Below are 27,760 nucleotides of genomic sequence, written 5' to 3'. Positions count from 1 at the left end.
TTGCAGGCCTGGACTTTACCTAGAACAATATAACAGAGTGAGAAACTGAACCTGCGAATTACAGGGTAAGGCAGGAGGCTCTCAGAGGCCCACTTCTTTGAGCTGAGCTTGGAATAACAACAGCAGCAACACCAATACCTTCTCTCTCTCTGCCGGTCTCAAACTTTTTAGCGAGAATCTTTTCTCCCACTTATTTTTCAAATCAAGCAGGGGCCGGAGTTAGAAGTAGGCATCATGCCCAAAAGAGCAGCCAGTTAAAAATCACTCAGTAGAAAGCATAATCAACCCCTGTCCTTGCAGAGAGACTGCTACAGGAACTTTGAGGCAATCTGGAACTAAGTAACTCCATCTGCCCAAGGGTGGGAGTCTCCCGTCCCTATAGGGCACCAGCGGAGACTCCCCTCAGAAGGTGGAGCTACAGGGTCTGACTCTGAAGGCACAGTTTCTTTCTTGAGAAGAGCTGGCAGGACTCACAGGTTAGTGCTAATAAATAACAGGAGATTTCTTATGCACTAACTGTTGGGTGTAGTTGTATTCATGTGAGTAGCTTAAGGTATATTTGTTAATGCAGATTTTAGCCACAGCTTGACCCTATGCCAAGTATGTTTAACAGTCCTAGTAACTCTATGATGTTTAGCCTAGAGCAGGGGAGAAAGTGGATCGCTAGGAGGAACAGGATTTGTTTGCTGAGTGAGACAAAGCAAGGCAGGCAAAGGTGGCAGGTGGGTAGGGACCTGCCTGGAGCCTCTTGGCTGTTGGGGCTGACTCAAAGAGAAGGGCAGGCAGTGATGGCTGCAGGTGGGGAGAACAGTTTCTACTGCTACACTTTTCACGTGGGCAGGCCCATAGCAGACTTGCACTGCCAGGTGATCTTGCTTTTGTTCAGACTTGTGTTGTCTGGTCACAGCTTTGGCATAACTAAGTTCACTAACTCAATCTAGTGTGGAGGCGGCAGGAGAGGCCCGGAGCAGACAGCCTTGCTCCCTCCCCACCAGCCCTCTCATCCACCGCAGTGTTTGCAAGTGGGGTTTACTGTTGACAGAAGAACCCTGCAGCTTAGCTGTGGCTCAAACTAACAGCCCGGGGGGGGTTCTTTCTACCCCTGACTGCTGCTTCTGCTGCCAGGAAGAGGTTGTGACCCTGCTAACGTTGGGCAATAAATTTGTTTTACATCTCATTAGAATTGCTGAGATTTCTAATAATTATTCTTGTCCCAAATCGGGGACGAGTCATTTTGGGAAATTGCAAATTGAAAATCTAGTGCACATTTTGGACTGGGACAGTTTTTGTTTTGATGTTGATGTCTTTTTCTTATTTTTTACTTTTTGCATTTTTTTTTTTACCTTAATAAAAGCAATGAGTGAATAGGTTTCAAACCAAACATGAAACACTGTCTCAAAAATATCAAAATGGGATAATTTGACAATTTAAAAACCCTTTCCCCCCCCCAAATTCCTTGCTGTGGACTCTTTCCTGCAAAGCATTTCTGTAGTTTCCAGAGATATATTTTATCATACTCTACACCACGTAAACCCTCCACCTTTTGGAGGGGGCAGAGGTCATGGCAGCCCTGTCCTGGAGCTGTCCTTTGCTCCCAGAGAAATGCCAACACTTCCATTGTGTCCTCTTCTCCCTTATGCAGCCATTGTTTGTCTTGTTGTGTTTATAGATTCATAGATGTTAGGGTCGGAAGGGACCTCAATAGATCATTCAGTCTGACCCCCTGCATAGGCAGGAAAGAGTGCTGGGTCTAGATGACCCCAGCTAGATGCATATCTAACCTCCTTTTGAAGACCCCCAGGGTAGGGGAGAGCACCACCTCCCTTGGGAGCCCGTTCCAGACCTTGGCCAATCAAACTGTGAAGAAGTTCTTCTTAATGTCTAGTCTAAATCTGCTCTCTGCTAGCTTGTGACCATTATTTCTTGTAACTCCGAGGGGCGCCTTGGTGAATAAAACGTCACCGATTCCCTTCTGTGCCCCCAGGATGAACTTATAGGCAGCCACAAGGTCGCCTCTCAATCTTCTCTTGCGGAGGCTAAAAAGGTCCAGGTTCTTTTGTCTCTCCTTGTAGGGCTTAGTCTGCAGGCCCTTAACCATACGAGTGGCCCTTCTCTGGACCCTCTCCAGGTTATCCACATCTCTCTTGAAGTGCAGTGCCCAGAATTGCACGCAGTACTCCAACTGCGGTCTGACCAGTGCCCGATAGAGGGGAAGTATCACCTCCTTGGTTCTGTTCGTCATGCAACTGCTGATGCACGATAAAGTGCCATTAGCTTTTCTGATGGCTTTGTCACACTGCCGACTCATGTTCATCTTGGAGTCCACTAGGACTCCAAGATCCCTTTCCGCTCCCGTGCCACCAAGCAGGTCATTTCCTAGGCAGTAGGTATGCTGGACATTTTTCCTCCCTAGGTGCAGCACTTTGCATTTCTCCTTGTTGAACTGCATTCTGTTGTTTTCTGCCCATATGTCCAACCTGTTCAGGTCTGCTTGTAGCTGTTCCCTGCCCTCTGGTGTGTCCACTTCTCCCTCACATGAAGTGAGCTGCAGGCCACAACATACACACACTGTATTTATTCAACTCCAAGATTAGGTTTTTGTCTCCAGTCAGCACCAAAGGGTGCGGGGGGTGGGCCCTTATTTTGAGTATCAACCCAGGGCAGGTGGCTGCTCAGCTATGGCTTAGGGCCCAAGTTCAGGGTGAAGTCAGAGCTGAGCCACTACCTGGCCTAGGCTGGTATGACTCATTTGGTGGGGAAGGGGGCTTGCATCCAGGGGGAGCTCAGGGGAGACTGCAGGGTGGGGTGGGGAGACTTGCAGTCTGTCTCCTTTACTCCCTAACCCCTGTGCCTGCTTCCATCACCTGCCTCCCTCCAGCTGCCCCCTCCTACCTTAACTTCTGCTCTGGCTCTGGTTCCTCCAGTCCCAACCCAGCCACTACTTCTCCCTGGCTAGGTGGGCCTGAGTCCAGGCCAGGGCCATACTGCTGTTGACTGCCCCTGAAGAGCAGAGCTGCAGCAAAATGTGGGAGGGGGTAGTGGGTAGGGAATGGGGTTAGTTGGGCAAGGCATGGGAATTGTTAAAATAACATCTGGAAGCCACCAAGAAGGCCTACAAGAGATTTGCAGAGAACCAGTGAGGGATAAGGTTTGGCTGTCCACCTGCAACAACCTTCTACCAAACTGGACTACAGGTACCTGGACTCCTTCCCCATTACTGCAAAGATCAACCCAGTCATGTATAGGTTGAGGCTCACCAGGATAATGAATATACACCTGGTCTTCTATGTTTCCCTAATTTTGAAAGTCAGATGATTAAAGGTCTCATCCAAAGAACTATGCATTTTTACATATGTATGCACTGCAGCTCTGGGTGCTTTGAAAAGTGCCCGGCGCTGCAACTCATGCAGTTGTATAAGTGGTGAAATGCACGTTGGCACACAAAAAATGGCAGCAGTCCACTTTTGAACTAAAATGCTTTGAAGATGTTTTAGTTCAAAAGCACGCTGCTGCCATTTTCTCCACGCTGACATGCGTTTTGACACTTATACAATTGCAAGCAATCCAGTGCAGTGTGCATTAGCTCACGTGCAGAGCACTCGATTAATCAAGTCTGCTCTGATGTGCCGGATCCCTGGCGCATAGAAGTGTGGAAAAGTATGTGTATAAATGCCCTAGGTTCCAGCACCTCTCATTTAAGGCTATTCTCTATAAGCCTTCTAGATCATGGCTAGGTACAGACAGTCAAAAAGCCCAAGGCTGAATCAATTCAATCTTTGCAGTTTAGTCTAAACTGCACAGATTAAATTGAAACAGAAATGAACAGATACATTTACCTTTGGTGCAGGAAATGCAGCCACATGTCTGCGGTGGCACACACCAGAAGTTGGGGAGTACTACAACAAAGCTGTCTAGCTGTGCGTTCACTTCCTCTTCCTGCTGCCTCAAGGTCTCTGGGATTTGCAGTCCAGAATTACAGCAACAGCACTCTGCAGTCCCCATCCCCCACCCTGTAGATTGGGCTGCATCCCCAGCTGGGCTTGCCCCCTCCCACCTCCTTGTCAGCCAGCCCTCACTGCTCCAGCTAGGGAGTAGAGGGGCAGGGCCAGCCCTGCTCTCTGGAGTAGGCAGCCCAGCCCAGGGCTAGAAAGCATGCTGGGATGCTGGGGGACTGTAATTTTTAACCAGGAAGGGGTTTGGGACAGAAGTTTCATACACTGGTTTGACCCAAATCAGTTAAATCTGATATTACATTCAACCAGGTTTATCTTAAACCCGTTTCAGCGATTTTGAAACTGGTTTATGTGTACTGTTATGTGTACTGTACAAAGCTTCTGTTCTGTTACAGGTTTAAACCAGTTTCTGATCCCTTAAATTGGTTTATGTGTAACTTCTGTCCCTAGCCCATGTGTATGTGGACAGAGCCACCTTAGGAAATATGGTGCCCTGGCTGAAGTTGTATTTTGGCATGATGGCTGACAGGGGGTGCATGAGGGGACCCCACTGGAGTGGAGGCAGCAGCTAGGCTCAGCTGCCCCCTGCTGGGCTGGACACTGCTTGGTTGTGGGTGGGGATCAGCAGGGGTGGGCGAGAGTAGCAGGTTGTTTGGCACCCCCCTGACTACAGTGCCCTGGGTGGTCACCCACGTTACCACCCCCAAGCCTGACTCTGTATGTGGACTGGACTCTGACAGGTAAAGTCTGGAGCAAAGAGGGTATATGAGTTGCACTGCTTACATGGCAGGGCAGCGGGGAGCTAGGAGCAGGCAGCTTTCTGCGCCCCTGCTGTGTCCTGCCGCACCGGGTTCCAACGCTGCTTTGCAGAAGCTGCAAGGGCAGCACAGAGGGGAGCATTGCTGGTATGTGCAGCCTGCCCAGAGCCCGGGGCCAGGTCTGGGGCTGGAAGGCGGCTGGGGCCAGGGCGGAGAGGCAGCAGATGTTTGCAGCTGGCTCAGGTTTTTGGTAGCTGCTGACAGCCCCAGAGCCCAGGGTGGGGGGTAAGGGCTTTGGGTGACAGGCAAGGGGCAGCAGGGCTGGGGGGCAAGGGGCACAAGCAGAGAATCCTGCCATGTACCCCCTGCCCTCATTTTGTTTTTCTGGCATACTGGCACTCTGGCACCTTCCAAAGTAGGCATTGTTGGGGTTTTCAGCACTCCGGCCAAAAAACGTTGCCTACCCCTGGCCTAGAATATCACATGCTCAGAAGTCATTCCTTCCACAGGAAAGTAAGGAGACAAACAACAAAAGGATTTATTATAAAAATGGAACAAGCATAAGAAATCAGTAATCATATGCTGAGATACAGACAGAAATATAGGAGTAAACAAGCAAAAAAAAAAAATGACCAGAACATTGACTTTTTATTACCCTCCCCTCTGGGTGCATCTATGCAAGACACTAGTCTGCAGTCATTACTGCACATTTATTGAGTACTTGTGTTAGCAAGTAGTAAATAAACGTGCAGTAACCAGAGCTACTGTGCAGTAATGCTGGTGAATGTCTTTTAAGTGACACTACTACATAGTAGCCTAATAATACTGTGCAATAGTATATTGGCACTGTCCATGCTGTGATGCACTACTGCACAGCATTATTAGGCTACTGCACAGTCAGCGTCTCATATAGACATGTCCTTTAAATCCAAAGATCCAGCCCTTAGCCAGCTCAAAGGGTCTAAATGTAGCCTCTGACTTCCCATCAGGGCTTTCTTTATTCCTGTCAGCTGGGTGTACCCAGCTTCCTTGGCTGTTATTTGAGGCCCTCCCTTGTACCTGGGAAGACTGACAGCTCAGCCCTGCTCTCTAGGCAGGCTTTGCAGTCCAGCTATTAGCATATATCACCCTTTCATTCTAGGGGGCTCACACTATGCCAGTAACTTCCTTCCCCTTGCCCCTCCCACAGATGTATATTTACCAGACCACAATCTTGCATCCTTTTTAGACATGCTGTCTCTTGTGTATGATAGTTTGATCAGCTAGCTGTTAGTCTTCTTTTCAAATTTAAACATATCATTGTCTGTCCAGACTCGGGTTTCTGTGCCTTTTAGCATGGTTGGTTGGTCTCATGAAGGACCAGAACACTAATACTAATTCTCAGCTATTGACTCTTCTGAGTGTGAATAGTCACGGGCAGTTCAGTGTCTTACTAATATGACCTTAGTTGAAATACAAAGACACATCAAAATTACAAATGCTGTAACAAGGGTTCAAATTACAGAGGAGCTCAGGGGCAGGGAGGTGAGCCCCCCCATAAGAGATGAGAGCCCTCCTGTAAGACTTTAAAACCATAACCTAGGGGGTCTCCGATTTAATTAGGGCATCATGATGGGCAGCCCAATTTGTTTTTGCAGACCCCCCCAAAAGTCAAAGTGTAATTCAAACCCTGACTATAACATGTACAAATAGGAGATCCAGTTATATCAAATGCTGTAACATAAACAGATAGGAGAACAACAGAACTGAACACAGCTTTGCACTAGCTGCAATTAAAGATGAAACATCACAAAAACCAACCTTATTAGGGAGAATATGCATGTATGCTATATAGTGAACACCCTAACTTTGTCTTAGGGTGACTCTGTGACAACCTCCACCTAAAAAGTGATGATGTAGAAGTTAGCCAAGGCTACTTCAGAGTTATCATAACCACTATCAAAATGTACAAGATTGAAGCAGGATATTACACCCCCTATCCTTTGATATGCAAAACTTTCATATTAAAATCCTGGATTCAGTTCAACAATTTGACACTTGTTCCCTTTGTTTGTAACACCAGCCCAGGGTCTGGTCCTCAACCTTGTGATCACAGGACCATAGAATCACAGAAAAAATAGAGCTGGAAGGGACCTCACAAGGTCATCTAATCCAACCCCCTGCTGAAAGCAGGTTCATCCTTCACTAAACCATCCCAGCCAAATATCTGTCTAATCCAGTGATACTCAATCTTCTGGCCCTAGACATCAGGTGAGTGGTGCAGGGCCCCTCTGTGGGCCAGACTCATTTCTAGAGCCTGGTACCCTGCCCTTGCCCCATGTGCTGGGATTGGACCTTGGTACCATGTCCTCCCACCCCTCGTGCTAGGACTAAATCCCAGTGGCTCAGCACTGCCCCCTACCATCCCTCAAGTACCAGGATTGGGTCCTGGGGGCCTACTCCCACCCACTCCGATTCCTGCACACTGGGATCAGGAACCAGATCCAGTGCACAAGACCTGGGGCTTCCCACAGGTCCAAAGATTTGGCAGCATGGAAGCAGTACCACCACTCTTGCCACCAAATTTCCAGACCCAAGGGGAGGCCCATGGACTGGATGACATGGTGCTGCATGCTTGATCTCGCCCATAGACCAGAGTTTAGGCATCCCAGTTCCAACCTGGTCTTCAAAACCTCCAAGGATGGAGATTCTACAACCTCTCTTGATAGCCTGTTCCAATTCCTGACCAACTTCATAGTCAAAATGTTTCCTCCTAATCTCCCACCTAAATTTCTTCTGCTGAAGTTTGTAGCCATTGCTCCTAGTCCTGTCCCCTACAGCCACAGAGAAAAAACATCTCCACCCTCTTTATTATCACCCTTCACTTATTTGAAGACAGTTATCAAATCCCCATTCGGTATTCTCTTCTCCAAACTGAACAGTCCTAGCTCTTTCAAGCCTTAAGTCATGTTTTCCATGATCAATCAGGCAAGGTCTTAACTTCTTTATAAATCATCTGATTAGTGTGGCCATTGGTCCTGTTTTTAAACCTTTTGTCCCCTGTCCATTTCTGAATGAGGTACAGAATGGAAAAAGTCCTGTTTTTCAGTTCATTAGTGGAAATACATGTAAATCATTTGTCCTTGCAATTCTACTGGCTGTGCCTAGAGGTAGAGCGGTGCATAGCAAGCACAGTGAGAGCTAAGGCACTGCTGCATGCCTGAACTCCCTGACCCTGGGTTGGGCATGTGCAGGTGGGCCTGGGCCCCAGAGACAACTAAGCTTCCAGGGCTGGGCAGTAGGTCTGCACCTCCTGCTTGCCCAGCAGTGGGATGCACGTGGTGTCAGCCACTCCTGGTGCAGCTGCCTCAGGGAGCAAAGCACAGTGCACAGCAGCAGCCGCTTCCACCCCATGCACAGATCAGGGGAGCCTCTGCTTGTCCTGCCACCTGGCCCGGCCAGGGCCCCACTCACCACAGCCCCTGCTCCTGCCTGTGTCCCGCTCCCTTCCTTACCACTGGGGCCTCCATCTGCCCCCTGCTCCCCACGGCACTGAAAGAGGGAGTGAGGCTTGGGTAGGGACATGCCCTGCACAGCTGGGGTGGGGTGTGGGACAGAGACAGGAGAGGCTTGTCCAGGGGGTGCCTGGTGCAGGAAGGGGGTGGTGGCTTCTGCCTCTGCACACACCCTGGGAGGGCATGGGGGGCATGTGCCCCAGATCTGTGTGCGGGGCAAGGGCAGGCTGCCAGCAGCAGAACACACATTGTGTCAGACTCACATTGCTTTCAAAGCAGCAGCAGTGAGGTGCAGAGGCAGAGTAGAACCCAGCCTGCAGTGGCAGCCCACCTTCGCCCCACACACAGATTGGGGTGGGGGGGGTATGTGCCCCCCCTTGGCTCCCAGGCAGTGTGCACAGTGGCAGGAGCTCCCCCCCCCCCCGCCCCATGCCCCTGGATGTGCCACCGGGCTCCAATTGCCCCACTGGCCTGCCCTGATGGGTCACCATTCACCCCTACCCCTGCTCCACTCTCATCTGCACTGTGGGAGTCACAATCTGCCCCCATCAAGCCCCTTCCCCTTCACAAAATAAACTGAAACTTGCCTGCCATGCTGGGCAGCCACACACCAGAGCTGTGATCCTGACTGCATATGTATCTGAGTGTGTGCACCCCTCCCCTGCTGCAGCAGCCTGTGGCAGGGTTTCCCTGCAGCCATACCAGCTGCCCTGTGTTTGCGGGGGCTGAGCCCCGGTAGCCCCCCCTTCCACTACCTATGTGCAGACAGATCTGAAGCACCACATACTGCATTGCAGCACTCATCTGGGGACACCCGTAGTGTGCCAGGGTATATTTGCTCCCACATAACCTGGTGTCCTCAGTATTGTAACTTGTTCTCAAATTACACTGAAATATTTTGACATCACATGTGTTCAAAGTACATTTAAACATTTTGACATGTGATGATTTCATGCTCTTACTTGTCAGCAAATACCTGCCAGTGACCCTGAAGCACAGGTCTTTGCTCCCCATCTGGTTCCAGGTTGTCCTGCAATCTGATGCTTTCTGAGATTACATTTCCTCATTCTTGCCAGACCAGTTAAGTAAAGGTGACATCTGGGCCTTTCCATATCCTTCCCATATCCAAAAAGGTCCCTTTCTCATGAATCATCATGATAAACTTCCAAATCATCTTGAACTACTTGGCTACAGCCAGTGTCTCATTTTTATCTTAGTCCCTGGTTTGTCCATGCATTCACCAGAGCAATCTTGTTTCTGCTGCAACAGCTCTGCATCTTTCTTCACTGGTACCACCAGCATTTCAAGGTCCTCCTCTGAGTCTCCCCCCTGCTCTGCTGGGATCTCCCTGCTAGGGTTCCCACACTCCCCAGGAAACCTCTCAGCATTCTCCCCTTCTGGGTCAGGACTCAAGGTCGCAACTTTCAAGACATCCAAAGAGGGATTCTTTCCCAGCTCCAAAGTAAACTTGGCCTGCTTTGTGGCCGCATCCGCAATCAGAGAATCTGATCCTAGCCTGCAGGGCTAGTTTTACAGCCTCCCTCCCTGGGAGTTGGCACACTCCAAGTCAGGATCTGAGTCCTTGCCACTGCGAGAGATGGCATTCACTATGTGGGGAGATTTTGTTTAAATGTCATTCCCCACAAGTGCATCCACATACAAGTTTTTGGCTACCCCTATCTCTATGGGGATTTCTGTCCCTTGCTATTGTTTCTTGGGCCCTCAGAACAAAACTTTGCATAAGCAAAACAGACAGCTGAGTTTCTTCTGTTCACTGCAGATCCTCCTGAAATAGTGCAGCCAGCACAGCTGAAACTTCTGGGCCCAAATTAGCCCTGATTGTGCAATTGGCAGAGACACTCCAGAGAAAAACCCTGCTCTGATTTTTTTAATCGAGTCCTTCTTGCTACTTCCAGCAGACTCAGACTTCAGGACCAAAACCCAGTCCTATACATAAAAAAAAAAAATCTCCAGAACAAAATACTGCCCAGATAAAAACAAGTCTTTCCTGTTTTTTCCAGCAGACTCCAGGCTTCAGGACCAAACCTGGCCCTAGCCTGGCCAAATCACACAGAGAAATCTCCAGAGAAAAATCCAACCCTGATCAAGCAGTATGACCACTGCTTATGTCTACCAGTCCTTTTCACCAGGATGTGCACTTCCTTGTTTCTTTTCTGTCCCTGTTCTTGGAAACAAAATCTCTCTCTCTCTCTCGTATGTCCATTCTTACTTGTTTCAGGGAAGAACAGCGATTCAATCAAATGATAGCCAGGAGCAGATCTTTGTACAACTATGCCACTGTCACTTCCATGTCAAGTTTGATGGAGGTTTTACATTTGCTCTCAGTTCCACCCCCTCCCCAACCTGCTGCCCCAATCCCATATATCGTTTTAGAATACCAGTTTTGAAAGTCACATGCTTAAATGTCTTATCCAAAGAGGTGTTCAGCACCTCTCATTTAAGGCAACCAGGCCATAAATGGTCTTTTTTTCTATAATCCTGCTGGATCATGTATATGTGGACTGGATTGTGACAGATAGGCTAGGGACAGAACATAGACATAAACTGGTATAAGTGATCAGAAACCAGTTGAAATCTGTAACACAACAGAAGTTCCATGCGTATAAACCACTTTCAAAATGGCCTAAACCAGTTTATAATAAACCTGAGCACAGACAGTGAACAAACCTGAGGCTGAATCAATTCAATCTTTGCAGGTTAGTCAAAGCTGCATAGATTGAAATGATAAGCAAGTGAACAGACATTCACTTTTGATTCCAGAAATACAGCCACATGTTTGCAGTGGCCCAGGCCAGAAGCCAAGGGGCACTAGAGCATGCCTCCTTGCTCTTCTGGGCCACAGCTAGCCCACAGACAGCTCGGGCCATGGCTAGCCCACCCACCCTGCAAGGGTGGGGTTTGCAGGGGAGGTGCAAAGCATCCTGGGATGTTGGGGGACTGTAAGTTAACTTGAACCTAAAAGGATCTGGCATAGAAGTTCAATAAACTGATTTAACCTAAATCAGTTAGGTCTAATACTATGTCCATTCAGGTGTATCTTAAACTGGTTTTGGCTATTTTGAAAGCAGTTTATATGCACTGAACTTCTGTTGGGTTACAAATTTGAACCAGTTTTTGATCACTTATACCAGATTATTTCATAGATTTCATAGACATTAGGGCTGGAAGGGACCTCGGAAGATCATCGAGTCCAGCCCCCTGCCCAAGGGCAGGAAGTCAGCTGGGGTCATAGGATCCCAAATTATGTGTAATTTATTTCCCTAGCCAAAGTATCAGACTTAACTGATTTAGGTTAAATTGGTTTATTGAACTTCTGTCACTGATTCCCTCCAGATTCAAGTTAACTCTGTCCCCAGCATTCCTGGATGCTTTGTACTTCCCCTGCAAACCTCCCCTCAGAGGGCAGGTGTGGGCTAGCCTTGGCCCAAGCTGCCTGTTCCAGCTGAGCGGGGAGGCCTGATCTAGTGCTCCCTGGCTTCTGGCCTGAGCCACTGCAGACATGTGGCTGAATTTCCAGAATCACAAGTGAATGTCTGTTCACTTACTTACCCATTCGGTCTGCGTATCTTATACTAACCTGCTAAGATTGAATTGACTCAGCCTCAGGCTTTTTGACTGTCTTTACTTAACCATAAAGTCTGGAGCAGAGGGCTGTATGAGCTACACTGCTTTCTTGCTCCTTATGCTTGCTGCAATGTAAATGACCATCCTGTTGGCTTAGCTATGGGCACGGCCCACTACTGTGGGTGGTAGGGAGCCCTAAGACTGTGGTGGTCTCTAAGATCAAAGAACTGTCTGCTTCCCCATCACAAGCTCAGAGAAGGAATAAGCAGGAGTGCAAACAAATAGATGCACAATTACTTCTGTGACCCTGGACCTACACCAGAGTGGACTTCTCTCTTTCTGCCATCATGTAGGGACCCTACCTAAATCATGATTTTGTGGTTTTCATGGAAACTGCAAAAAACAGCACTGTCCATGATTGCTGGGAAATCCAACGTTGAGTACGATTTCCTGTTAAATCAGACAAAAAAAAAAAAAAAAGCAGTTGTAAGGTAAACTGAGTGAAGGCACCCTCCACCAATCAGCAGTGAGGGGCAGGACAAGGAAAGCGGTAGTCAAGTATACTGAGTGAAGGCCCCCTCTGCTAATCAGTAGCAAGGGGCGGGGCCACCATGAAATGCCTGTGAAATCAGCTCTGAGTGCCACAAGTGGGCTGCAAAAAAACCTGTTGTCTTGCCACAACTTAGGTAGGTCCCGCCTGATAAGCGTGTGGCTCAAGTTAGTCTAACTTCAGTACAGTTTATTCTATGCAGATAACAGGACTGCATGTTATTTACCACTTCGCTGTTAGGAATACCCTATTCCTGACATGCCTGGGACTGTGCAACTGCATTAGATTTCACTTCTCTGCCCTAGGATCCATGGCCTAATGGCAGTACTTGATCTTTGTCAAGTTACTGAGGACTTGGCTTGGTTCAAGAGGACTTGGACTTTGCCTGCAAGCATGCTTCAAACCTGGGAATGCATCAGAGATTGTTCTGAGTTGGTCTTCTGTGCCTGCTCATGAGTCTTCAAGGTTTGAAAGCCTGCAGGGGACCTCACTGGTGAAATTCAGAGTAGGAAGAGTGACTTGAGGGGAGAGGCAGCATACTTGGGGTCCTCCATGCCAGGGTCTGTCACTGCCATGAGATGCCTGCACATCACTATAGCTACCATGAAAGCAAAAGTCTGGATCGAGGTGGTTGAGAAACTAACCTCTTTGTAACCATTCAGAATCAGGTCCCACGTCTCCTGTGTTTGGCAGCAGTAGTGACAGGTAAACTGAGTACTCTTACCTCCTGGTGAGTTCACTGAGAGTTAGCCTAAGGCTGGGAAGAGTTTGGCTCCAGTTTTTAGTCATAGCCATCGAGAGTTTAAGGTTTCATCACCACTTGTAGTTAATGTTTGTAAGTCTCTAGGAATAAGTTACTTATAATCCTATCAGGGTGTTAGTTCTAGCTCAGATGGCAGTCACAGCTTTTCAATCCAAGATAACTTGGCTTCAGTTCCAACAGGGGCCAGTGCCACAAGCTGGTGCCTGCCTGATGACTGGTTCATCATCTCTGGGTTGACTCAGATTTGCTGTAGTGGGGGCTACATGCTAAGGGATGGAACTGCTCTGTGTAGCTTTGAAGGAACTTGGCATGGCAGTAGGAAACTACTTTGAGTGCTGCCTCTTGCAGTAAATAGGAGGCCTGCATTGGACTCCATTGAAGGTCTGCCTTGTTTGGAGCTTTTTGCAGGACCAGCACTTATATTTTTTGGTTAAATGAGAAGACCAAAAGCCTGATTGCTGCCATCTGGCAAGAGAGGTTGAATCACAGGAAATACAGTTTAAGAGTGGAAAGGAAATACAAGATTTTCAAAATAAAAACATGGTGTCTAGTATCATTATTAGGAAGGAAATGGTGTCTAGTATCATTATTAGGAAGGCAAAGGTAGCTTAACCAAGGGCTCAGCTATTATTGCATAAATCAGTGTTCTAAAATGAAGTATCCTTCTGAACTATATAGCTTCAGATTCACTGGAGTGCCCTGCACTCATAAGCTGGGACTAAACACTTGGCCTGAATCAGGCACTGAGAAGTGCAACCCTAGGCCAGCTTGCATAATTCCCCTGTGGTCCAAGCCTTTCCTGAGCAAACAGGCTCATTCTTGAGCTGATTCCTCTTCAAGGAACCGGACTGGCTAAGTTCAGCTTGTGTTGGAACAGATGTTTCTTTTCTTCTCAAATTTCCCCCCTGCTGCTCCCCTCCCCAGCTGTTTTGAGTGAAGCAGCCAGCAGAGTGATGGCATTCTTGTGCTTTACAGTGTTAATTCCAATCCCCACCTCTCCCACCTCCCACTCCTCCCCCACCCAAAGACGGGAGAAAAATCTAACAAGCTCTTGGAAAGCCTCTGGCTTATTAATTGCTTTTTGACTTAAGCAGCTGGAGGCATGGGAAGGACAGAATCCAACAGATAAGTGTGGTTCATTTTCTGGAAGCTTCAGTTTGCTGCACTTAGAGGCTTTATGAGCGCTGGGGTGGAATGGAAGAGAATGGAGAACAGCCAGGCCAAGGGCATTGAACTAAAGGGGAAAAAAGCAGTAAGGGACTGCAGGGAGACATTTAGGAAAGAAAGGAAGTGGCAAGGAAATAAGACAAAAGGGGAATAAAAAGAGGGAAATCTGTGAGAATGGGAGTTGGGGGGGTCAAAGGATCAAATTTACTCATTTGAGTATTTACTCAGGCAAAACTCGGGGCTAGATCCACTGAAGGATTTGGGCAGCCTACAACCTTGAGAAATCTACAGCTTTCAGTTTAGGTGCCTTGACTCCCAGTACAATGAATGGAGAGATGTATCCCCTTGGAATAGGATACTCACAACCAGTAAACTGAGCAGGAAGCCACTCAAGCTGGCCTGTGGGGAAATGCCAGGGAAAGGGGTTGCGATATTTCACTGTAAATCATTTCCTAGCACTAGGTGCCTAAGTCTAGGGTTACTTAACCCCAGTGCTCTTTCCTGGCTAGAGCACGGGGTTGGACTCGAGTATCTAATAGGTCCCTTCCAACCCTAGAAATCTATGAAATCTATGAAGCCAGGCCTTTCTCCCAAACTAAAGGAAGAGTGGTATTGCCTTTTTTACCGAACAGAGCAGTAGCCACAAAAAGCAATGGCTGAGCAGGAGGTTAACGCACGTTAACGTTTTTTGGAGACTGAGAGGGGACTTAATAGCAGCCTTCAACTACCTGAAAGGGGGGGGGGGGTTCAAAAGAGAATGGAGCTAGAACAGGGGTGGGCAAAATGTAGCCCAGGGGCCAGATGTGGCCATTTTACCCGGCCCGTGGGGCCCCAAAAAATTTAGAAAATTGATATTTATCTGCTCCTGGCTGCCTTTCATGCAGCCTTCATTGGCTTGCCAAAACGCAGTAAGCGGCCCTCCGCCTGAAATAATTGCCTGCCCCTGAGCTAGACTTGTCAGTGGTGGCAGATGACAGAACAAGGAGCAATGGTCTCAAGTTGCAGCAAGGGAAGTTTAGATTAGATATTAGGAAGAATTTTCTCACAGGGTGTGGGGGGTGTGGAGAAGGAAGTAATAAAATACTGGAACAGGTTACCCAGAGAGGTGGTGGAAGCTCCATCCTTGGAGGTTTTTAAAACCTAGCTAGACAAAGCTTTGGCTGGGATGATCTAGTTGAGCATGGTCCTGCTTTGAGCAGGCGGTTGGCCTAGATAACCTCCTGAGGTCCCTTCCAACCCTTTCTGTGATTTTCTACAATGGGGACCAGGCAGACAACTGTCCTTTCCTGGGCTACAGAAATGGAAGGGGAAGAGTGGACTGATAAAGATGCATGGTCATAGGAAGTGCCATGGCCCAGTGGGTGCGTATCACTCTGGGTTGTTAGATAGTAGTAGGTTGGATGGCTAAGACTGGCTAGTTTACATCCCACCAGGGGATTAGCCATCAGCTGGGCCCTGAGGGACCAAATGGTTTATCCATATGTATCCTACAGATCTGCTCTAGCCAGCATTTAAGGCTATGTTGATTTTTGTCTCCAGGAATATTTGTATGATCTAGAAAGCCACTTCTACATCATAGACATCTATATGACTTTGGGGGCAAAGTTACTTATTCTCTTCTTCCTCCCAATCAGTTACCACCTTTTAAAATGACTCCATGTTCTGTCATTCAGTGTAAGGTCTCCATCATTTCAGGACTATGCTCAAGAGAATGCTACAATGCAGTATGTCATACTAGCCTTACGCACATGTTATCCTCCAAAGCAGATTGAATGTAGCCACCTGAGTGTGTCACTGAGCATATGCTAATAAACTCCACCTATTGAAAGAGTGCATGAAGGTGACTACATTACATCTGTTCTGAAGGATACTGTCTCAAGCGGGCCTGGTAGAATGCATGGAGGGAGTTTTGTTGCAGTGCTTCCCAGTGTGGACCTTAGGTAGACATGTTGGTGTAGACATATTTACTCCATTGAAGCCAAGGAGGACCTGCTTGGGGCAAACCCAGATTTTTGGGTCATGATTACTGATTACATGACTCCCTTCTTCAGTTGTATCCCATCAGGGGCACTTAGCAAATAGTTACTAGACTGGTAGGCAAATTTCAAAACCTCTCTTGAAATGTTTAAATACTTCCTTTTTAAAAATGTTTAATGATTCTTATTCATTGAATCTGCCAGGAAACAAGAAAATTGAAATAATGCCTGGAAAACCGAAGCTGCACTATGCTAATGGAAGAGGTAAAATGGAATCAATCCGATGGCTGTTGGCAGCAGCAGGAGTAGAGGTTTGTACCTCCTTTAAACAGAGCATATTAACTAGGAGTTAATTAGAGGTTTTAACAACCACTCTCTTTAGAATATCTGACTAATTAGTAGCTGTTTATCTTAGTACTGCAGTATTTGGGTCATTACACAGGTACATACACCAGTCACAAGGTACTGGATATAAATTCTGTATGTCAGATGTACTTCACATCTTTTGCACTGTCCTGATAATATGTAGAAGAGATGTTAATGACACAAAGCTTTCATGTAATAAAGGATTCTGTTTATCTTGGGCTTCTTTTTCATACCATATTTACACAAATCCAAGGTGACTTTGTATGTAAGACCATCCCCAATAATTAGATTCTCTAGATAGAAAATTATAATTTTTTCTAATTTTCCATGAATTAATTATTGGAGACTGTTCTCTAAATTTGTGTCCCCCAAAGCAGTAGCAGGGGGCAAGGGGACAGATACCTACCCTTTGCCCTCTGATGCTTGCCCCCCTGCCTCCCTCCTCACCCTGTGCCTGGGCCTGTGCCTGTGCCTGCGCCTGCCTGCCTATCCCTACCATTTTCCCCACCTGCCATGCCCCTCCTTGTTTGCCTTCTGGGCTACATTTCTGGCTCTGGGGCAGTTGGCAGCAGCAGTGGCAGCCCAACCCAGCCATGGAGAAGCAGCAGCGGCAGCTCTTGGGCCAGTCGGGTCAGGGCTGGAGCCAGAGCCAGAGCTGAAGGTAAGCAGAGGAATGGGGAGGAAGGGCGGGGGGGAGGCGGGGAACAGGCTGCATGGTCTCCCCTGTACTCCCCCCAAAATATTCTGTGGGTCTCCCCATGCACCCTTTCTCTCCCCACTACTACATTGTCTCGCTTGCACTCCCCACATCATGCACCCTCTCACCTGTTGCATGAGTGACCCAGGCCCAGAGCAGCTGGCAGCTCAACTCTGTTTTCACCCCTGAGCCCGGGGCTGAATCTGGAGCTGAGTCACCACCTGCCCTGGGCCAGTACTCAAATCTAAGACAAGGCTTTTTATTCTCCCATACTGATTGGAGGGGAAAAAATTGTATTGGATTTGAGTAAATACGGTAACTTGATATTGCTGCACGCAAACAATGCTGCAGTTTTTTACCACTCAAATAGGTCATTTTTCATAGCTTTTGGTGATGCAGAACTGACGTGTACAGGGAAAGATTCTCTGGGATTACATGTAAAATATAAAATTATCTGATCAAAAACTGCTTGGAAAAAGGTTTTTCATTTTCAAGGAGACCTTGGCTATCATCTTGTTTGGAAAAATTCAAGGAAAGAGATTTTTGGACTCTTGTTTTTTATCAGAGTAAGAGCTGTCATGTTTGTGTGATATTTTCAGTTCTGTCTGATTCACTTGCAATATATGAATGACTGTGAAAAATTTTCTCTAAAAAAAGCGTGAAAGAAAGAAAGTATGAACAATTTTGGGTCAGTTCCCAAATTACTATAAATTGGCATAGCTCTGCTGAAGTCAGTGGAGCTATTCAGATTCACATCATGTGAACCTCTGCTACAAGATATACTCAGTCAAATGCTCCCTTATTTCAAAAGGGGCCAAAAAAATCCCAAAGCAATAAAAAAGGGGATTCAAAAATAGAATTGCATGTTGTCACGTGGAAAATTTGAGAGTGTACATCAGCTGTTTTTCAGTTAATGACTCCAAGGCAAAATATTGTTAATTTATGATCCACAAAATATAACAAACCTTTATATTCTTCTGCTTTCCAGTTTGAAGAACAATTTATAGAAACAAAGGAAGACTTGGAAAAATTACGCAGCGGTAAGTTCACAGACTGTGGCCTGAGCTAGCCACAAGTATGTACTGAGTTAACTTAAAATGTATGTTTGTGTCTAGCTGCCTATTTAATTTAATGGTTTATTCCATTTTGTTTTAATCCAGATTGTCCATGGAAGGGGAACCTTGTGGGATTATGAATGGAAGGGGAGGGGTACATAAAACAACCTACTCAATTCAAAGTAATCTGTGTTATGTGATAATTTGAGAGATCTGGTTTTCACAGAAGCATAGGATTTCTCAAATAGAATTGGAAACATTTGTTATAAATTATTAGGCCTTTTCTGTTGGATTCCAGTACAAAGAAGTAACAGTTTGTCAGGACTAAATTACTCTCTTACTTCCCTTTTCATAGATGGACTCCTACTGTTTCAGCAAGTGCCCATGGTGGAAATCGATGGGATGAAGATGGTGCAGACCAGAGCCATTCTCAGCTACCTAGCAGCAAAATACAACCTCTATGGGAAGGATCTGAAGGAGAGAGCCCTGTACTGTAACAGCGTTACCTTTACTGATATTCAGTGTCTTCATTTTTTTTAATTTACCTGGAATAAGCCACATTTTAAGTCGGCTTTGCATGTAAAAATTAATTTATAAAGCTGTTAAAACTCTGACTCTTCAAATCCGGAGTTTGAATTACTTGTCTTTGTTAATGAATAGTCATCTATCAATCAGATAAAGTAATGAGATTTTTTTTTTAGGCTTTCCATAGAGTTCCTTCAGTTGCATGGAGACCAGAAGTGTCTTAAATTTTTGAGGCAACAGTCACTCCCTGGTGTAATGGAATAACAAAAGCCTGTTTACTTTAAATATTTTTTTATTCAGTGAGTACAGTCTTTGGAGGCAGAAAGGCATTTGTATATTTAAGTCTGTTGATCAAAAGCACGCAACTTTTGTTCAATTTAAAAATAACTACAGCTTGTGTAAGACACCAGTGCAGACAACACCATCCTATTTCTGATATTCAAGTAGCATAGTAAGGAATTCATCACTTTAATACAGTCTAGTCACAGCATGGTAGCTTAGGTTACTGGTGAGCAGTGGAATTTTCTCAGTCTACCCCACCGCAACAGAAATCTTCAGTGGAAAGAGTACAGATCTGTATTTCTTTTTCTGAAAAGTGGTTCTCCAGAAATCCTAGTATGGGGGTTATCATGTTGATTGTGTCTCAGTTATTTCCAAATCTAACTTTTTCCTCTGTAAAGAAAAAAGGTGGTGTGTGTGTTTCCCATGCCAACTCAGCAAAATCAGTGTCAGATCTCACTCTCTGAATAATATCACCAAACAGTGAAGAGAGATTCTTCAGGTCAGACTCCACCCCTGGCTACAGTAGTGTTGACTATGTACAACTAAGTTCCACCGTTTGCTATCAGTGTCAAATTACTGTCTTCAAATAATGAAGACGCTGATTCTCAAACTGTTCTATAGAGATCCTTGCAAGTTATATAATGCTTGTACCTTCATTAGTCCAACTCTTAAACAATTAACAGCTTACAGTGAATAACTCAACAAAAATCAGCGCTGTTTAAAAATGTGGAAACCTATTCATGAAAACTCCTTTTCAAATTTCTAAGTTTCTATTCAAAAATTGAAATTTGCAACAGCTGTGCAGTTGCTTAGAAAAAAAAAAAGGATTTTTATCTTTTTCAGCAAGTCATACTAAAATCCAACTGGTGCTTTTTTCTGTGTAAGCAATAGGTTTACTTATCACAAGAAAAACTGTTTGTAAAAATGAGCTCCTTCCTGTATAAACTTTGAGAATTTCCAATGTTACTAGTGGCAAAGGTAAAGATAAAAAGTCAAATAACCTTTTTTATATAAAGATAATTTAGCTTCTTGAGCACCCAGCCATTGTATTACAATGAAATAATACAAATCACATGTTCAAAGGGAACAGGCTCTGCTAAATGTGGAATAAAAATGTTGTTTCAGGATTGATATGTATGTGGAAGGAACAACAGATCTGATGGGAATAATCATGTACCTTCCTTTCCAACCACCTGAGGCAAAGGAAAAGAACCTTGCTTTAATCACTGACAAGGCCACAACAAGGTACTTCCCAGTCTATGAAAAGGTAAGTGACAGAGGGGTAGCTACTAGCTGCTCAGATACCACAGATCCATAAAAGGGAAAAGCCTTTTAATAGTGTTTGGAATGTCCCAGCAGGGCAGGAAATCCCTTTCTGGGCAGGTAAATTGTAAAGCTTCATGACTGCCCTATGAAGCTCATTTATAAGGATGTAAAGAGAGGACCGCCAAGTGACATGTCACTGCTTCTTCCCCAACAGTTTTTGGCTTCAGTAAGGCTCCTCATAGAGCAAGTTCCTATTTACTCTAAGTAAAGGTGGGAGAGAGAATTCAGCCCTCCAAAATAGCATATTGCCAGTGGTATTGTTCACACCACTGATTAGCAGATAGTGCTTAGGAATTGTTAAAGCAAAATTAACCCTTAAATGGAACATGAAATACGAACACAGACAACTCGGTGTTCTAAAATTAAAGTCTAACTTTATTAGTACAACAAGTATTATCTTAGCAGTTTCTATATTCAGAGAGAGAAAAACACTTAGTACAATGATCTCACCCAATCTCAGATGTTATTTTGCCTCACAGAAAAGATGGCCACTCAGTTTCTGAAGCAAAGGGTGCATTGTTGGCAGGGATGATCCAGACAGGTGTTGAAAGCTGGATTCATGATGTAAATGATGATGATGAGAATGACGCACTTAACTTTTTCTTGCTTCCCCCTTTTATGCTTTTCTTTAACTTGGCTCCTTTGATCACTCCTTCTTTTGGATTGGTCTTTCTGCAGTCAGTATATTGTTCATATTTTATCCTGTCAGCATATTCCTTTGTTCACAAGTCCCATTACGAGCATACCTCGTAATCTGGCCTTTTTCTGGTGTCTTACTTTAAGCATAGTTCATTGGTCTCCTTTATCACCTTTTATTAACATATCCAATCATTTCATCCCTCTGATTCAGCTGGTTAGTGCCAAGTTCAGTTAATTTGAGCTAGTAACAAAACTATTACTATGTTGTGTTAGAAAAACTTCTCACAGTGATAGAAAAAGGAAAGAAGCATCATGCAAGCAAACTCAAGGCCATAAGCTGCTTGCAAGAAACAAGACCAGCTCATACTGCGAACACCAGCAAAATGAAAAGCTCAGATAACAATGAGGCTATACAGAACTTGAGGCTGAATATAAAGAAAACTTTAAACAATGCTATAATTCAACACTCTATAAACAGGTGCAACTTGGCCAGCCTGCTTCTGACACCAATGTCTACATCACTGAAGATGTTAAAAAGTATAGACCCTAGGACAGAGGGACCCCACAGGTCACTGCGCACCACAACGATTGACTTCTGTCAACCACCACCCTCTGGGTCCTACTGCGGAGCCAATTCCCCAGCCAGCAGATCGTGGTGTGGTCGAGGCCACAGTTAGCCAGCTTTGTCAAGAGGTGATCACGAGATATCAGATCAAAGGCTTTTTTGAAGTCAAGATATATGACATCAATCTCTTCCCCCTTGTCCAGGTGATAGATCACCTGGTCATAAAAGGAAATAAGATTGGTCAAGCAAGACCTACCCGCAACAAACCTGTGCTGGGTATCCCTCAGGATATTGCTGTCAGCTAGTCTGTTAAGGATGGCCTCAGGATCGTGCAAGTGGCCCTCTCAACCCTCTCGATGCTGTCCACATCCCTCCTGAAGTGTGGTGCCCAGTACTGGACGCAGTACTACAACTGCGGCCTGACCAGTGTCACATAGAGGGGGAGGATCATCTCCTTGGACCTGCTTGTGATGCATCTCTGGATGCATGACAAGGTGCGGTTAGCCTTCCTGACCTGCGTCTCCACATTGGTAGCCCGTGTTCATCTTAGAGTCAATAGTGACTCCAAGATCCTTTTCTGCCTCTGTGCTGACAAGAAGAGAGTGTCCCAGCCTGTAAGTATGCTGCTGGTTCTTCCTCCCCAGGCACAGTACCTTTCACTTGTCAGTATTGAAACCTATCCTCTTCTCATCCGCCCACCTCTGTATCCTGTCCAGATCTAGTTGTAGCCTCTCCCTCTCTTCTAGCGTGCCCACTTCTTCCCACATCTTAGTGTCATTCATAAATTTGAACAAGATGCTTTTCACCCCCTCTTCCAAGTCACTGATGAAGATGCTGAACAGTGCAGGCCCAGGACCGAGCCTTGGGGAACCCCACTGCCCGCATCCCTCCAGGTTGAAAATGACCCGTCCACCACCACTCTCTGGGTGCAGCCCTCCAGCCAGTTTGTGACCCATCTGACTGTGGGTTGCACACTGCTGTTCCTAATTAAATTTAATTGATATTTAATAGTATTAAAAATGTAATGACCTTGTATTGCAGTCCAATTATGACTTCAGATCAGATGTAGTGACCCACTGAATATAACTCCATTAGTTGGTGGAAGAAAAGAAATTAATCAGGATTCTCTCAGTAACAGCAAGTAAACAGGGAAGACCCAGTACCAAATCCCTGGTCCCATGTTGGGATGGGGAAAATGTGGTAAGGGAGAGGTGTGTTTGGGGTGGTGGGGGTGTTAGAACCCCTAGTGATGAGGACAATTTCCCTCACCCTAGTGAGATGATCCAGGTACCTAATGCTTTTCCTCATTTCACCCTAGTCTGGCTGACTTGATGGGTCTCTAGGTGTGTGGTGGGTAGAATGCGAATGGGGATCCTGTATTCTGGGTAACTAAGAGGCTTTCTTTTTATCAAAACTTGGCCATATTGCAGGTAAACCATCCTTTCCTCTTCTATAAATTATCCCTTCCTCTACTCCCACCTCTGTAACCTATCCTGTGGGTCTGGACTCCTACTGCTATGGGGCAGGATGTTGAGGGAGGTAGTGACATGCTGGATCTCAGGCTTAACTGAACAGTTGTAATCTTTTTTTTAGAAGATTAAAAAGTTCTGCTTATGGAAGCGGACTCTGTTTGGATTGCTCCTGACACACATGTAATCAGCCAAAAATTCTCTTTCACTTGTAGTCTTCAGATCTCTTTATTTTCTCTTACTCCCCAGGTTTTAAAAGATCATGGACAGGATTATCTTGTTGGCAACCATTTCACCTGGGCTGATGTTCATCTGCTTGAAGCTATTTTAATGGCAGAAGAATGTAAATCGGATATACTCTCCAAGTTCCCTCTCCTGCAAGTAAGCATTTTGCCTGATCCCAACAAGGAATATAACAGACTTAATGTTGTTATCCAATTTACAGAGTTTAGTAATGTAAAGATAGAGCAGCCACTTGCAGCACTGGAGTGACAAGCTGATACTGGTCTCTAAGCAGCATTGTAACCCCTGGAGTCTCTCTTTAGATCCACAGCTCAACTTGCTGTTCCCTCCAAAAAAACCAACTTGGACTTCAGACACCTATGACTGTTATCTTGCATAGTGCAAATTCAGGGTCTTAATCTACAGAAATGGGTACTAGGGAAGGTAAATGACTCCCACTGCCCCGACTACAGTCCTACTGACTTCATTACAAAACCAGAATTTTAATAACCCTTATTATGCATGGCAAGAGGCACTAGTTTTCTTAAACTTTGCTATCAGATTGCTTTACAATGAACATTTCTTCATGTCTCCATTCTCTTTGCAGGGAGGCTGTGGTTTTTCTTCCACAATAAGAGATACATCTTTCACATTTTAGGTTTAAACTTCTTAGAAAACCTGTACATTATGGAATGGTTTGCCTTTTTTTTTTTTTTTTAAGGAAAAAAAATGCAAATGAAACCCAAGGTGAACTTTACTCAGGTCTGAAACATGAATGTCCATCAGGCATAGGTAGTTTGAGCATTTATGGCTGGATTTTGCAAATCTTTATTGCATTGCATCTCCCAATGTTCTTAAGGGGAGATAGAAGAAACTGAGCTGAATATCTGGCCACATATTGTTCCTAGATGCATTTTACTCATGAAAGGGGAAGGGAGGGGCATGTGTGCATGTATTTATTTTTCTTAATTACATGCATTTTAATCTAAATGTTGCTTTTATTTTAGGCCTTTAAAGGAAGAATAAGCAACATCCCTACAATTAAGAAATTCTTACAACCTGGAAGCCAGAGGAAGCCACCACCAGATGAGAAGTATATTGCACAAGTGAAGCAAACATTCAATGTCTAATCATATATGGCTACTAAAAAGCAAACTGCAGCTAAGGTATATTGCATAGCTGTAACTGGACACGCATTTCCTGGCTTTTTTTATGCAGGAGATCAAATTAGATGATGTAGTGGTGTTTTATAGCTTTAATCTGTGAAACTGAGTTCAAGGTTTTAACCACACTTCAATATTAGAATGAAAATGCACAGCTTTTTAAGAAATCTCTGTCATTTCTGTAATGAACTAGGTAATACAATGTATTGCATACCAAGGTAGCTTGCTAAATAAGACTATAATTAGAAGATATATTTGCATGAAATAAAAGTGAAAAAAACTTATTGGAATGCATGTATTTATTATAAAGTATGTAATGCAATAGAACCATGTGAGGATCCAGGATTTTGAAAAGGGGAGAAAACAGGAGTGCAGATGACACACTATCGCATAGTTTCATAGTTGGTAGGGTTGGAAGGGACCTGAGCAGATCAAGTCTGACCCCCTGCCACTGGCAGGAAAGAATGCTGGGGTCAAATGACCCTGGCTAGGTGATTATCTAGCCTCCTTTTGAAGACCCCCAAGATAGGAGTGAGCACCACTTCACTTGGAAGTTGGTTCCAGATCCCAGCTGCCCTGACTGTGAAGTAGTGCTTCCTGATGTCCAGCCTGAACCTACTCTCAGTCAACTTATGGCTGCTATTCCTTGTTACTCCCGATAGTGCTCGAGGGAACAGGGACTCTCCCATTGCCTGCTGGTCCTCCTTGACAAGTTTATAGATGGCCACCAGATCCCCTCTCAGCCTTCTCTTGTGGAGGCTGAACAGGTCCAGGTCCTGTAGCCTCTCCTCATAGGGTCTGCCCTGCTGCCCCCTGATCATGCAAGTGGCCCTCCTCTGGACCCTCTCAATGGTCAGGCCACAGTTGGAGTACTGCATCTAGTTCTGGGCGCAGCACATTAGGAGGGATGTGGCCAGCAATGTCACATAGAGGGGGAGGATCAACTCCTTGGACCTACTTGTGATGCATCTGTGGAATCATGACAAGGTGTGGTTAGCCTTCCTGACCGTGTCCTCACATTGGCAGCCCATGTTCATCTTGGAGTCATTAGTGATTCCAAGATCCTTTTCTGCCTCTGCTGATGAGAAGGGAGTTCCCCACCCTGTAGGTATGCTGCTGGTTCTTCCTCCCCAGGTGCAGTACCTTGCACTTGTCAGTACTGAAACCCATCCTATTCTCATCTGCCCACCCCTGTAACCTGCCCAGATCAAGTTGTAGCCTGTCCCTTTCTTCTAGCATGCCCACTTCTCTCCACATCTTGGTGTCATCCATGAACTTCAACAAGGTGCTTTTCACCCCCTCATCCAAGTCGCTGATGAAGATGTTGACCAGTGCAGGCCCGAGGACCAAGCCCTGGGGAACCCTACTGCCCACGTTCCTTCAAGTCGAAAATGACCTGTCCACCACCACTGTCTGGATGAGGCCCTCCAACCAATTTGTGACCCATCTGACTGTATAGGCTTCGACACCACAGTCACCTAATTTTTTAATGAGAATGGGGTGAGAGACAGTGTCCAAGGCCTTCCTAAAGTCCAGAAAGACTAAGTCCACCGTGACACCTGCATCCAAGGATTTTGTGACATAGTCATAGAAGGAAACCAGATAGGTCTGACAGGACCTGCCTCAAATGGACCTATGTTGGTTGCCCCTAAGCATAATCTTCCCTGCGGGTCCCTCGCATATGTGCTCCTGGACAATTTTCTCAAAGAGCTTCCCCAGGACCGAGGTAAGACTAATGAGCCTATAGTTTCCTGGGTCCTTCTTCCTCCCTTCTTTGAAAATGGGGACCACATTGGCCCTTTTCCAGTCCTCTGGCACCTCACCAGAGCATCACGAGCAATTGTAAAGCTGTGCCAGGAGTCCCGCAATGACCTCTGCCAATTCCCTCAGCATTCTGGGGTGGAGATCGTCAGAACCTGCTGATTCGAACACATCCAGTCCCAGAAGTTCCCTGACTAGGACTGCGCCTCCCCTGGGTCTATCTGGGATCCTGGTGGGGGCAATGGCCTGGTCCCAGCTCAGAAAAATGGAGGCAAAGAATTTGTTAAAGAGATGAGCTTTGTCTTCTGGTGTGACCACCAGATTTCCAAGCGTGTCCTGCAGAGGCCCCACGTTACCTCCTATGTATTTAAAAAAGGACTTCTTGGTCTCTTTGATCTGGGTCACTAGTCCCAGTTCCACCTCTGCTTTAGCCTTCCTAACAGCCCCCGTACAATCTCGAGCAATGGAGGTATAATCCTCCTTGGTGATGGCCCCTCCCTTCCATTGGGTATATGCCTCCTTTTTAGCTTTGAGATGTTCCTGGAGGCTTTTGGTGAGCCATGGGGGCTTTTCAACACTCTTGCTCCAAGCCCATGTTGGGATTGTCACCCTTTGGGCTTGGAGGATCATCTCCTTAAGGAACGACCACTCCTTTTGGGCTCCAAACTCCCCTCCGGGCCCTCAGTGCCTCCCTGACTAGTCTTCTTACCTCATTGAAATCTACCCTCCTGAAGTCCAGGGCTGCTACCTTGCTGCAGGCCTTTGACACCCTGCGCTGGATGGTGAATTCCAGTAGACGATGATGGTTATCGCCCAGGTGGTCGAGCACTCACAGTCCCCTCACCAGGTCGTCACCTGTGGCCAGGACCAGGTCCAACAAGGCATTTCCCCCGGTGGGACCTCCTGGGTTTATATGGAGGTCCTGTAACTCGGCTAGGAACCTACGTGAGCAGTCAGACCTGGCTGACTGTTCTTCCCAGCAGATGTCCAGATAGTTTAGGTCACCCCTAACAAAACACATTCAGAAACTAGAGGCTTTACAAATATGACAGGGGCCTGTGGCTATTTTCAGTTTTAAGATCAAAGCAAGAACAAACGTAACTTTATTGGAATGCACATTAATTCGCTATATCATATATTGTGTACAAAAAACAACAATCAAACTAGGCAAAACTAATTGTTTGTTGTTTCATTAGCTCTGTAGTCAATAAAATGTACATCTCTTTTTTTTTTCAGATTCATAATACAGAATCTAGCCTTCTTGAGCATTTTGACAGTGCATCCAGTGCTTCACTGAAAGTTGTTTCCATAGCTGAATCAATGCTCATCTAAATTAACATTTCCATACCTGTGTTAATATTTTTAGGTAGAATTAAAATCAGTCTGCAGAGCTGTGAAATAGGAACTAGATTATGAGGAGCATTTGCAGACAACAGAGTTGCAG

At 45.7% G+C, this 27,760-nt stretch overlaps 1 protein-coding gene across 1 annotated transcript; it reads left to right on the top strand.

Moving 5' to 3' along the window:
- The first annotated feature begins 375 nt into the window (after positions 1-375).
- LOC102573088 (glutathione S-transferase) lies at positions 376-24,839 on the top strand. The gene is made up of 7 exons (XM_006262405.4): positions 376-476; positions 16,451-16,557; positions 18,298-18,349; positions 18,720-18,852; positions 20,297-20,438; positions 23,420-23,551; positions 24,400-24,839. The coding sequence occupies exons 2-7, from the start codon at positions 16,471-16,473 to the stop codon at positions 24,520-24,522; spliced, it is 669 nt and encodes a 222-aa protein (XP_006262467.1). The 5' UTR covers positions 376-476; positions 16,451-16,470; the 3' UTR covers positions 24,523-24,839.
- The last annotated feature ends 2,921 nt before the right edge of the window (positions 24,840-27,760 follow it).

The sequence above is a fragment of the Alligator mississippiensis genome, chromosome 1 (assembly GCF_030867095.1).
Source record: "Alligator mississippiensis isolate rAllMis1 chromosome 1, rAllMis1, whole genome shotgun sequence".
NCBI lineage: Eukaryota > Metazoa > Chordata > Crocodylia > Alligatoridae > Alligator > Alligator mississippiensis.
This window is presented reverse-complemented; position numbering and strand designations above follow the sequence as displayed.

What these genes read in the sequence shown, in the direction of transcription:
- LOC102573088 (XM_006262405.4), top strand. Translation starts at nt 16,471, where the DNA reads ATGCCTGGAAAACCGAAGCTGCACTATGCTAATGGAAGAGGTAAAATG. An exon ending in GATCTGAAGGAGAGAGCCCT is followed by an intron (nt 18,853 to 20,296) that starts GTACTGTAACAG and finishes ATGTTGTTTCAG; the next exon opens with GATTGATATGTATGTGGAAG. An exon ending in CCAAGTTCCCTCTCCTGCAA is followed by an intron (nt 23,552 to 24,399) that starts GTAAGCATTTTG and finishes CTTTTATTTTAG; the next exon opens with GCCTTTAAAGGAAGAATAAG.